General features: G+C 40.4%; 1 protein-coding gene across 9 annotated transcripts in view; it reads left to right on the top strand.

Annotated features, from left to right (window-relative positions):
- rbfox2 (RNA binding fox-1 homolog 2) overlaps positions 1 to 12,617 on the top strand; it is a 73,097-nt gene that overhangs the window by 57,165 nt on the left and 3,315 nt on the right. For 3 of the 9 annotated variants that reach the window (XM_037536443.1, XM_037536440.1, XM_037536448.1), the window contains 6 exons: positions 1,157 to 1,244; positions 2,217 to 2,288; positions 3,440 to 3,590; positions 4,721 to 4,763; positions 8,149 to 8,243; positions 10,319 to 10,400. In XM_037536443.1, the coding sequence (XP_037392340.1) occupies positions 1,157 to 1,244; positions 2,217 to 2,288; positions 3,440 to 3,590; positions 4,721 to 4,763; positions 8,149 to 8,243; positions 10,319 to 10,400 (531 nt within the window). Of the gene's footprint in view, positions 1 to 1,156; positions 1,245 to 2,216; positions 2,289 to 3,439; positions 3,591 to 4,720; positions 4,764 to 6,319; positions 6,363 to 8,148; positions 8,244 to 10,318; positions 10,401 to 12,617 lie in introns of those variants that run through there. The other 6 variants (XM_037536447.1, XM_037536446.1, XR_005129996.1 and 3 more) reach the window with 5 other exon arrangements.

The raw sequence follows: 12,617 nt of genomic DNA, 5'->3' as shown, positions 1-12,617 counted from the left end.
TTCCTTTCATCTTGCAATTTATCCTTTTTTCTTTCTTTTTTTTTTCTTCCTTCCGTTTCTTGCCACTCAGGGTATGTCAGCAAGAAGTCACAGGCTTCCTTTGGTTTGATATACTATTGGGGAGATCCAGTCTTTAATGTTGCTAAATGGGTGGATTTTTCTTTTCTTTCTTACTCTCGTTCTTCATGGCTTTCTCATTTCTTCTTCCTCTTTTTTCCACTCCAGTGTCCTTATTTGTTGGATGTTACTTTCTTTCTTGCACCCCTTTCTCTCCACATCTTTTTTTTTCTTGCCCTCGCTCGCTCGCTCTCTCTCTCTCTCTCTCTCTCTCTCGCTCGCTCTCTCGCTCGCTCTCTCTCTCTCTCGCTCGCTCTCTCTCTCTCTCTCTGTCTCTCTCTCTGTATGAAGCGTTATGAAAGGGTTGAGGTCTGGGCTGCACAGTGTTTTTGATTGGTCCATATGCTGCATCCGATGCTTGCTGATTGGCTGGTGTATGCTCATTCCTGGTCATGTGATGAACCGTAATTGGCTGAATGTAATCTTTTGCTGAATGGTGTGCACTCTCTTACGAATCTCACCATGTCTGAACTCTTGTTCTTTCTTCTCTCCCATATTTAGAGATGGAATGCACTGTGTTTTACCCTTTTGCTTTGACATTTATTTCTGGGTTTTTGTATGTTTTATTTTCTTTATACGTTTGTTTATTGATCTGTGTTTGATGATCAGTGGGGATGCTCTGCATGACGGGAAGATTTTTCAAAGCAATATAAGGGAATATCATTGAGCTCACAATTTCTGCCTTACCACTCCTCATCTGACAACAGTTGTCTCATACCTGCCCCAAGGAAATGTCCAGAGTTTCACTTACTGCCCTTTAATTGATCTTAATATATAATGTGTACAATCTAACAGTAAGTGTCTTTATTTTAAAAATGAAAAAGAAAAGGAAAAAAAAACCCTTTCATTGCTGAAACTTTTGAACTGTGGGCAGAATTCCCATCATAACTACAAGTGCATGATGCCAGTGGAATAATGAATAAAGTTATGAAAAATGTATTTAAGCTAAATAAATCTGCCTAATGCCATTATATGCCTCTGAAGTCAGATCAAAGCGGTCACCTGAGCCGATTTCGCTCTCTTTCTCTCTCCTGGGCAGGTCAACAATGCTACAGCTCGAGTGATGACCAATAAGAAGCTGGTTAGCCCATATGCTAACGGAGAGGGACTCAATGCTCTCCCTTATGGTAAAATAAGCATGCATGGACAACATAAAATATATTCTCAAGTCCTTGGTGTGAGAGATTACCATATTACTGATCAGAATGTAATTCCTTTCTGTTTGTACTACATTCTGCTTTAAGAATAGGTTCTAAGAACAGTTCCACCTAGCATGGCCAAGCATCTTACACCAGTGTCAGATTCATAACAAAATGTTATATTCCCTGGTCATATTCAGTATTTTGCATGCTGGATTGCATGTTAAGCTACCTGCGATGAGCATAATTGTTTGTCACTATAAACACATGACTTAAGCTTGCTTATCTACCTACAGTCTTGCTTTGTACATAACAACTTTGGGTGCCACTTAAAAAAGTCAAAGCGGAATGTAGACATGTAGACACCGCTCATGTTAAACTAAATCGAAAACAGGGGGGGGTAAATGTAATTTATTTCTACCAGCATTTCTCATCAATTTTAGGCCTGTCTGAATGCAACATATCAGTCATTTTTATGGACTGCGTGCTTCCGCAGATTCCGATTTTAGAAAACCAACCATAGAAATGTACCCTGGTTATATTACTCCTGTTTGAATTGTGTAACTAACTTGTAGGTAGAAATGCTGTAATTTTCTGTAGAGGAGGAGTTCCTTAAGTATGGAGGCCCTCAAATAAGTGTTCGCTTATGTTGTTTGTGGCTAAAAGCAAACCGATATGTACCTCGTGTACAACTTGGACCATTAAATCCTAAAAATTATAAACATAAATAGAGTTATTTTGTGTTGGAGCCAACAGTTAGCTGTGAATTTCCCCAGCTATTAAATAGATGTTTTGGCTAAAGGAAAGATTTCCGTTCTGATGGACATAGCTGCGACTAAAGTGTGCCGACTAATTGTTGCAGACCTGAAGTGTACGTGTATCTACAAAAGTGCAGATTTACTCCGATTTCAAAGAAAGTCTGTTTTCCTTCTTTTCTGTTGTTTTCCCCCTTCTCCCCAGTAGCTGGGTGGAAGCTGAGCCCAATGGTGGGAGCAATGTACGGCCCAGAGCTCTACGCAGGTGAGACACTGGGTATGTGATTTCCTACTAGCTACACATATTTTAGCATTGCTGAAACATGTAAATATGGACATATTTACATACTACTGCAAAGATTCTTGGCAAGTGAATGAATTTTATCCAAACAAAATACGCTCATCAAGCTCTTCATTAGAAACAACTGATAGGGCCACTATTTACTCTCAAAACAGCCTCAGTTCTTCATGGCCTAGAACATCCACAATGTTATGAACATTCTTTTGTGATTCTGGTCTGCACTAGTCATCAACAGTTCCCAAATAGGCTGTATCATTCAAGCAATGACTGGTGTTAACCGGTCCAAAGTGTTCCCTCACCATTACACCATCTCCATCAGCATGGACTGTTGACACAAGGCAGGCTGGATCCATGGATTTATGCTGTAGGCACCAAGTTCTGACCATCTGTGCCTCCAGTGCTAAAACTACAGAAGCATCAAACGCAACCACCCTACAATCTGTGTACCTTATCAGACGTCGAGATTCATCAGACCAGGCTTAAACTGTCCAGTTTTGGTGAGCCTGCCCACTGCAGCCTCAGCTTTTTGTTGCTGGCTGACTGAAGTTAAAGCCTTCCTGTCAACTTGACCCAGTCTGGCCATTCTCTCTTAACCTCTCTACTTAGCAAGGTGTCTGCAGAACTGCTGCTCACTGGAGGTTTTTGTTTTTTTATAATTATTATTATTGCACTGTTCAGAGTAACTCTAGCGACTGTTGTACGTGAAAATCCCAGAATATCAGCAGTTATAAAAATTCTTAAACCAGCATTCAAGCCACGGTCGAAATCACTGAGATCACATTTTTTCCCTGTTTTGATGTTTCATGTGAACAGTACCTAAAGCTGCTGCCTGTATCTGCATGGTTTTATGCACTTCACATAATTGGCTGGTAAAATATTGAATGAGTATGTGCACAGGTACTCCTAGTAAAGTGCTCTGTGAGTGTATGTGTATAGAAAATATTGGAAATATTGCCTATATATAGGCAATATAACTGACAAACATATGTGTAATTTTGTATTTATGTTTATTTTTCATTTTAGTTTAGTTCATCTTGCCAAGAGAATAATTTTTTTGCAGTGCAGAACTCACTATCTGTATATATGACTGAGTTTGGCTATGACTAAAGCAGTTTTCCCTCTCTCAGTTCCAGGGTTTCCATACCCTACTGCAGCGGCGGCGGCAGCTGCCACTACAGCTGCCACCTTCAGGGGTGCTCACCTGCGGGGTCGCGGGCGGCCCGTTTATGGTGCTGTACGTGCGGCTGTCCCGCAACCTGCCATTCCAGCATACCCAGGGTAAGATGCATACAAACATGTACAAAAACATACATATCTACACATATGCATTCACATCTTGTAGGATTTAAATTTCCATATTTAGTTGTTAAAGGCCACAGTGCTATACAGTTTCCCTATTAAAACACAGCTCATTACATTTCTGAAATAGCTGCATTATGTTTGGTAAAGCTAGGAAAATGCAATTGCTGTTAAATACAAAAATGTATATCATGTTCATTTCTATTACTGTTATATATTGTTGTTATTATTACATCTTAAATTTTAGATTTAGACTTGCTGAGACAATTTTTCAAAATACTATATAGCAGAATTTAAATAGCACACTGCCGTTTTAATTTACTCAGTGAATCAAACTCATGATTTGCTAGTTTGTACAAGTGAATTTTTTTTTTTTTTAAGAAATGCGTAACTAGTGGTTCACACACATTTGCACCATCGTCATTGTTTCTGCATGTTGCATGTGTCATTTTCGGTGTGCTGTGCTTTTAAAGATTCAAACCAAATTGGTGAATGTACGTGTGATTTGATCTAGTCACGTAAGAAATACCAAAAATGCCATTTTTATGCACAAATTTTTGGCTTTTTTTAAATTATTTTTATTTTAAATATTGAGGCAAAGCACTTTTTTACTACTGTAGTGCCATAGAACCAGACTAAGCCCTAAAAAGTAAAAGCTGTCATTTAGAAGAATGTCTTCTGTAATGAACTGAGTTACTATAATCTGATGAAAGTGGCATTTTTATTGTGCACTGCATGTGTGTGTACTAATTTCCTCACGTCTTCTTCTCTTTCTCCCACCCTGTTTTTCTTTTCCTCTGTTCATCATTCACGCGTCTCCTGCCATTCCACACACGCCCACTCGGTGGCGCTCTTGCGTTTGCTTTTATTTTTTTCTCCCCCTGCTCTTTTCATCCTTTCTTCACCCATTTCCTGTCTTCCTCTCTTTCCTTTGTCTCGCTTTTCTCTTTCCTTTCGCTATGCTCTCTCTCTCTCTCTCTCTCTCTCTCTCTCTCTCTCTCTCTCTCTCTCTCTCTCTCTCTCTCTCTCTCTCTCTCTCTCTGTCTGTCTGTGTTTCTCTCTCTCTCTCTCTCTCTCTCTCTCTCTCTCTCTCTCTCTCTCTCTCCCAGCGTGGTGTACCAGGATGGTTTCTATGGGCCTGCTGACCTCTATGTAAGTATCGTTCCCACTCTCTTCTTCTCTCTTTCTCCCCATCTTCCTCTTTTTTTTTTCTCCTTCACTCTGAGTCAGAGTGGTTTGCAGGATGTGTGACAGTGAGCAGCACCGAGTCATCTCATTCTGAGTCATGCAAAACCAACAATCTTTCCTATAAAGAGTAACTTTAATACTGCAGTAACAGACTAAAAAGTTCAAGTTCAATTACTAAGGAAGTATTCTTGCCATTATATCTGTTACAAATTATAGTCAGTGCAAATCTGGATTTATAAAAAATTACTGTGCTTTTTTTAAGGTTTATAGTTCATTACAGTCATATCAAAACCTCATAGCATTAAGTTTTTCCAAGTTATTTATTTACTTATGACCAAACTGATTTTTAGGCCAAGGTGATTATCAGGTTTTTTCATTTATTTTACTTTTTACTCAAAACTCACTTGCAGCCTAAATAAATGCACTGATGCTCACTTCACATGGTGCACTTCAGACAAAACACTCAGAGGAGCATACATTTCCAAAGAAAGCATGTACTTACATTGTTTTCATAGCATATAGCCTGTTTTTAAGGGTTTTGTAGTAAGATCAGTTCAGGCATTCCAATCGGCAGAAGCAGTGTGAGGCATAAGACAGAAGCGTATGTGCAATTGCAGTAACAAATAGTTTGGATATGGTTAAGGAAATGACTGGCAAACACCAAGAGTGCTATGACGGTGTGGTGCCTTGCATGAATGACACAATAAAAAACAGATTTTTCAGGATTTTATAATTCAGTTTCCTGGATGTAAACAGTCATTCAGAATGACATCATTTTCTTAACAGTGGTGGTTATAGGACCCAGAGCTGTCAATGTGTACAATGAAATTCTATCATTTTACATTTTATTATCCAAAATCTCCAGTGAACCTGTATGAGCTTCTATATGTAATGTTGGTGATGGTAACATAGCAGTAAATCTGAAGATACTCCAGCATGTACCTCTCCTCCCTGAATTTGGTTTATAAAAAAACTTTTAAACTATCGAAAAACAATCTTGGCCATAGTGCCGCATATTTGTAACCATCTCGTTAATTTCCATGAGCTTTTAGCTTTTAGCCGTTTCAGAGGTTTGGATACCATCATCACCACTGTGAACAGTTCAGAGTCTGTGAAGTTTCTCTAGAACTGAGCGTTTCACATCAAACCACTCTGAATGACTTTGTTCAGATCTTAACCAATTAATCATACAGAAATTTGGGTGGAATTCTCCTTTAAGAATGCTTTTTATTTAGTTAGTTTTTTTTTTTTTTTTAAACCTTGAACTGTAAAGTTACCACTTCAGTATTATGAGGTTTTGTTATGACAGCACAGTTTTACACTAAAAGTCTAGAATCTGTTTGTAGTTAAAGTTGCTGTTTCACGAATAGACGACTCTGTGCGTGTGTGGCATGAAACTGAGCGTCTCTGTGTGTTTATGTGTGTGTGTGTGTGTGTGTGTGAGTGAGTGAAATGACTGAGCATGTGTGCGCGCGTGTGTGTGTCCAGGTTGACGATAGCTCTTTCTGTTCTCCCCGTAGAATAGTGTTTCAGGACACTGTGGTTAGTAGCAGATTGCCGCAGGTAGGGTTTCTCTGACGGATAGTGTGCATCTCTCGTTCTGACTGACTGATTGATTTATTAATTAATAAATTTGTTTGACATATTGATTGTTTGAGATTGTTTAATGCGTTTCTGTTTCCCTACTAACTCACTGCAATCTGACAATGGGTGAAGGGAAGGGGGAGAAATTATAAAATATCCTCACCTCATTTATATCCGATCTCAACCTGCCTCTCCACTCATGTAAGAAGGATCACGGTCATGTGACTAAATTTGCTTTGTTTCATATTTAAAGGTCTCCCACTCACAATTTTACGAATGTGGTGTAAGATAACTACTGAAAAAGTGAAGTCTGGTACAAGCCCACTGCAGGTTTGATGGCGCATTTCTTCGTCTGGCACCATTTTCCAAAATCAAGCACTTTCTGGTGTTTCTCAGCAGAGAAAGTATTTACAGCAGAGATCACTGATCTGGGCTCTGAGCTCTAACAGTGCTGTATGGCTATAACACGTTTCTGATGGACATTTTAAGCCCAGATGATTTTCTGATTCTGACCCCTTCCCAGAATCTCCCCGTATCTCTGTCTCACTGTGGCATGCTGACTGGAGCAGTGTTGGCATGCAGGCACACTTACAGCCCTTAGATACCTGCTCTCTCTCTCTCTCTCTCTCTCTCTCTCTCTCTCTCTCTCTCTCTCTCTCTCTCTCTCTCTCTCTCTCTCTCTCTCTCTCTCTCTCTCTCTCTCTCTCTCTCTCTCTCTCTCTCTCCCTCTCCCTCTCTCCCTCTCTCTCTCTCTCCCTCTCCCTCTCTCTCTCCCTCTCCCTCTCTCTGCCTCTTACTCCCTCTCTTTATTTCCTTCCCTTTTTATTCTCTCTCTCCCCTCCTCACTCTTTCCTCTGGCACTGTCAATTTTCTCTTCTTTACTGTCTCGTGTCTTTATTACTTTCTTCTTTTTATGTTCCTTTACTGCTTTTCTTTTCATATCTTTTTTTTTTTCCAAAGTTCACTCTCTTTTCTCATCCATATACTGTATCTATCATTGGCTTCTTTCTTTCTTTCTTTCTTTCTTTCTTTCTTTCTTTCTTTCTTTCCCTCCCTCTGCTCTCCCCACCATCCCTGCAGGCGTGTGGTGGAATGTGGGAGTTTTATTGATTGGCTCTAGGGTAGAATGCAGTGGTGTGATTGGCAGAAAAATCGCTTGTTATTGTGTTTCAGTTTTTTGGGGTGCATGCTGTCTGTCTGTACGCGTGTCTGTCTGTCTGTCCGTCTACCTGTCTGTCTGTCTGTGTGGTTGTGGCTACACGAGTGTGAATGACTGTTTTTATTTCCTTTAATCTCACTGTTTTATCTGACTGTCTGTCTGTAATGGCACAAGTTAACTGACTTGCTCACCCTTTGTTGTGTGTAGCGTGCATTGGGGGGGTTGGGGGAAGATATGGCACCAAAGGCTATGCACACTTAATTCTGACTGATTTCAGGTTGTGTCTTCCTCACTGACAAACTCAAATAATCTTTTTGGCATGGCACCGAATGATCCATCCCAGTTTTAAACTTATTTCATGACCACAATTTGCCTGTGAGGAAGACACACTCACAGCCAAACAGCAAAAATTCAGCGTTCTCAGAATGTGGTTTGCATCTGATCATTAATGGCAGTTTGCTTGTTATTCGATATTGTATCTTGCCTAATGTGTTTCTCCTACCAACCTGCAGTATTTAGGCTACTTTACACCCCTGCAAGGGTGCTAACAGAGCATTTTCATAATCTATACAATATCTCTGTCCCTCTGTCTCTTTCTCCCTTTAGGGTGGCTACGCAGCGTATCGTTACGCCCAGCCGGCAGCGGTAGCAGGTCCAACTGCAGCAGCAGCAGCGGCGGCAGCAGCAGCCTACAGTGACAGGTTGGTTCATTAGACAGACTTGGGTAATGTAGCAGAATACATGCAGTGTTATTTAATCAGGATATCACTGCTGTCAGAACAAAACCTTGTATCTCCATTTTTGTTCAGTTTCCGTTTTTGTTTACTTTCCGTCTTAATTGCAACTTGCGTGATGCTTGGGCCAAAGGAAATGGCCCAAAATGACTTGGAAAAACTCTGGTTCCATCGACTTGCATTGAAAGCAAGGTAGGTTTCCATCTACTGTAAAGTTCATTTTAGAGATACAGGGTTTTGTTACAACAGCAGTGATATGAAAAGGGTAACTGTATTCCATTACAGAAAAAAAGGTAATCTGATTACCATTCTGAAACTAGGGTGTTTTAATTAGCAGGATTACATTAAAAGTAAAAGCACGGACATTTTTTTTGTTCTGTGGTCATCTCTTCTGTGGTCATTTCCACAAGCACGGACTTGGGATTTGCAGTGTTACGTTGGCTGCAAGTCGTTGGTGTACATTCACTAATCTGTACCACTTATGGCAGGTGTGACTTAGACATTTTGAAGCTTGTAAGATACTCAAGTAACACTCTTTTCTTTGTAGGTTGCAGCTTTCCAGTGAATTAAATAAATATTGCAACTTAAAACATACTTTTTATTGAAGGTAGTGCTAATAGCATCCCCTTGTGGAGAGCTCTAGGCATAGGCTTAATTTACCCAATTTTGAAATCATTCAAACCTAGTCATCTAATATTTCTCGTTTAAAGGTGCACTGTGTAAGATTTAGTGACATCTAGTGGTGAGGTTACAGACTGCAACAAACTGAACACCCTGCCCTCACACCTCCCTTTTTAAGCATGTAGTAGAACCTACAGTGGCCGCCAGGTTTTTACTTCTTTGACGATGAGGATTCACCTTCTCTTGCTTGTTCTTGTGCTAAATCCTAAGTATTAATCTACTTTTGTCACTATGTGGGTTCTCACAACTTCTCACAACACAAAATAGTTAGCCAGCACCAGTGGCAACCACTGATTCTTCTTCTCTCTGTGCCTTCCAACTGAGGCTATAGCGCCACCAAATTCAAACTGCCGCTTCAGCGTAAAATTCGAAAGTCCCTCTCTACAGCAGCAGTCTCCAGCCCTGGTCCTAGAGAGCTACCATAGAGCAGAGCCTAGTTTCAACCATAGTTTGCCACACCTACTCCAGCTCATCAACCTCTTTGTTTGGGTTTGGGATGCAGCTTATTGGATACACATTGGAAGTAAACTCTGTAGGGATGTAGCTCAGGGTTGGAAGGTTGGAGAGTTGGTGACCACTGCTCTAGAACCAGGGTTTGACCCATACTGGGCTACTGTAGAAGCGGCGCAACATGATGGCCTCTGTTAGAAGAGGGCTTGCTCTGTAGATATGAAGGGCTCATTCAACAATAATTTGTAGTTACAGGTAATTATACACTAAAGAAAAAGGTTTTTTTAATACTATTTCAGTGGTGCTAATAGAACCCCCTAAATCTTACACACTGCACCTTTAAGAAGACATATTTAAGTGATTTTCAAAATGAAAATCTTTTATACATGTTTTAAGCCAAATTGTCACTTTGTTGACTGATGATTCTACTTGTTTTGGTATTTCTTAAAATACGTAAATTTATCTACAAATATAGTGGCAGTTTTACTTAATAAATTGACTTACAATAGTTTAATAAACAGTCTAGAAATTAGTCAAATAATTTTATTTCAATGTGCAATTAATGCCTCCCAAATATTTTGACCTTTTTAAATGGACCTACACAAGACATGCAGCACAGCTAACTGAATCACCTGTCACATAATTTCATTTCGTAAAAGTCATCTTGTTCAAATTAATTTTCTAATTTCTTTACTTATATGACTTTAAAATAAGTAGTTTTTAAATTTCTAAACGAGAAGGCAGTCTAGTCCAGTCGTGGTTCTTTTGTCTGTCAAAAAATATAATATTACCTAAAAGGATGAGGCTGCCTCTTTACCTCTCGCACTTCCAGTATCCTTTTGCATTTCATTGATATCCATTGTAAATCGATTCTAGACTGAAAGATGCATCTCTTCCCCTCTCTGTTCCAGCTATGGTCGCGTATACACGGCAGATCCCTATGCCACGGCGTTAGCAGCCCCAGCAGCCGCCGCGTACGGAGTGGGAGCTATGGTACGCCAACTCATTCTCTTCAATTCTCTGTGTTCTAGTTGCTCTGAAATCATCTTTTACAAAATCAGTTTCATAAAATGATAGTTCAGCAAAAGTAAATACGAGTCACTCAGCCTAGATTCAATTCAATTCAGCTTTGTCATTATACAATACAGGGTAGTACAGTATAATGAAACACTACTGGGCTACTTTTCCAGTGCAGTAATAAAATATAAATAGCAAACAGTGCAAAGACAAAAGACAGTAAAAAGACAAGACAAAATGTGCATAGTCAGTAAGTATAAGTATTGAACGTAGACAGAATGTGCATAGGCAAATGTTATACCAGGTATATTGGACCTAAAGACAGTATGTGCATAATCAGATATTCAAGTGTATCAGATATATAGACAGAAATGTGCTGGTGAATTGCAGTACAGTACAGTAAATGCAGAAGTACTAGTGGTGTAAACAGTGTTCTGTATATAAAGTGTACAGTGCAGGTACAGAGTAGCAGCATAATGTTAAGGTAACATCTTAAATAAACAGTTACACTTTAAATATATAAATATACTAGAAATAAGGCTTAGTCAGAGATGAGGTGCACAGCATATGGTCCTCCTGAGCTCATGGACCTCAGTGTGTAGTGTGATGGGTGATCAGGCTGATCAATAACGAACTGTAGTGTTGTTGTTAAGCTCAGGTCGATGCTGCCGGTGTGACCAGTTTGACAGCTCGGGGATAGAAACTGTTCTTGAACCTGGTGGTTCTAGCTCGGATGTTCCGGTACCTCTTTCCGGATGGCAGAGGTTGGAAAAAGGGGTGGCTGGGATGTGTGGTGTCTGAGGATATGTTGATGGCTTTCCTCTCACATCGCTTGTCATATATGTCCTCTATGGGTGGGAGGACAGCTGCGGTGATGTGTTGAGCAGTTTTGACCATCCTCTGCAGGGCCTTGCATTCAGCAGCAGTGGTGCTGCCGTACCAGACGGAGATGCAGCTGGTCAAGATGCTCTCCACTGTGGCTCTGTAGAAGTTGCAGAGGAGCTGTTGTGGCAGGTTGACTATTTCTTTAACCTTCTGAGGAAGTGAACAGGCACACCACTCTATGAGGAGCTTGATTTCCTCTCTGTACGGTCCTTCATCCTTGTTGGTGATATTGCCTATGATTGTGGTGTCCTCCGCAAATTTAATGAAAGTAATGGAGCTGTTTTGGAGTGCAGTTGTAGGTGTACAGTGTGTAGAGCATATGTGAAAGGACACAGCCTTGTGGACAACCTGTGCTGAGTGTGAGGGAGGGGGAGGTGTGTTCACCCTTCATCATTCACCCTAACACACTGGGGTCTGCAGGTGAGGAAGTCCATAATCCAGCTGCACAGGGTGTGACACATTCCAAGTGTGTTGAGCTTGGAGACGAGTCTGGAGGGGATGATGGTGTTAAAGGACGGAGCTGAAGTCGATGAACAGCAGATGTTTCTAAAGTTTGCAATAAAAGACACATGGCTTAAAGCAGTATTAGGATGGCATGACATAACAATTAGCCATTGTGAAGCCTCAATTTTGTCCACTTCATGCCTTTTTATGTTCAATACCAACCTAGGGTCTTTGAACTTTTGTTTAGTGCAAAAGTAATAGACACTAGATAGGCCTGTCACGAGGATTAAGTTTTAGCTGTGGATTAACAATTACAGTCAACGAATTGTCTTGTTTTAGTTCATTGAATGCAAAGATTAATATACAAACATACTGGCCCTCAAACGTAGTATCAATATCAACTATAGGGATACCAATACATATGGCCAATCTGGCCATATCCGGCAGTTTCAGATGCATGATGTGGTGCAGGTTGACAAGCAGTGAAAAGTTTTATTGCAGAATCTGTAATGCCAGTATTTTGTGGCAAGGCAATGGTAGTGGGTGGTATACCCGTTTGAATTATTCTTAAGGTATTAGTTTCACCAGAACCCCCTAAATAATCTGGTTAACTATGTACAGACAGTGTAAAAACGGAACCCCCTATACCTCAACGGCTAAGTCAGCTTCTTTCAGTAATCCCTTATCTCCTGCTGGGTAGTAAGTAACTCTGTTACGTACATTAAGACTAAATGTTAGTCCAAGTTGTTTATCAATGAAATGAACGTTAGTGACATTTGGGAGGAGCAGCTGGTGTTCCTTGGTAGCACAGCAGCCTGCTAGATGGGCTAGTGTGTCCACTCGTGTGCCCCTCCTTCAGTCAGC

Source organism: Pygocentrus nattereri, chromosome 30 (genome assembly GCF_015220715.1).
Source record: "Pygocentrus nattereri isolate fPygNat1 chromosome 30, fPygNat1.pri, whole genome shotgun sequence".
Classification (NCBI taxonomy): domain Eukaryota; kingdom Metazoa; phylum Chordata; class Actinopteri; order Characiformes; family Serrasalmidae; genus Pygocentrus; species Pygocentrus nattereri.
Note: the sequence above shows the minus strand (reverse complement) of the source record. Positions and strands in the feature narration are given on the sequence as shown.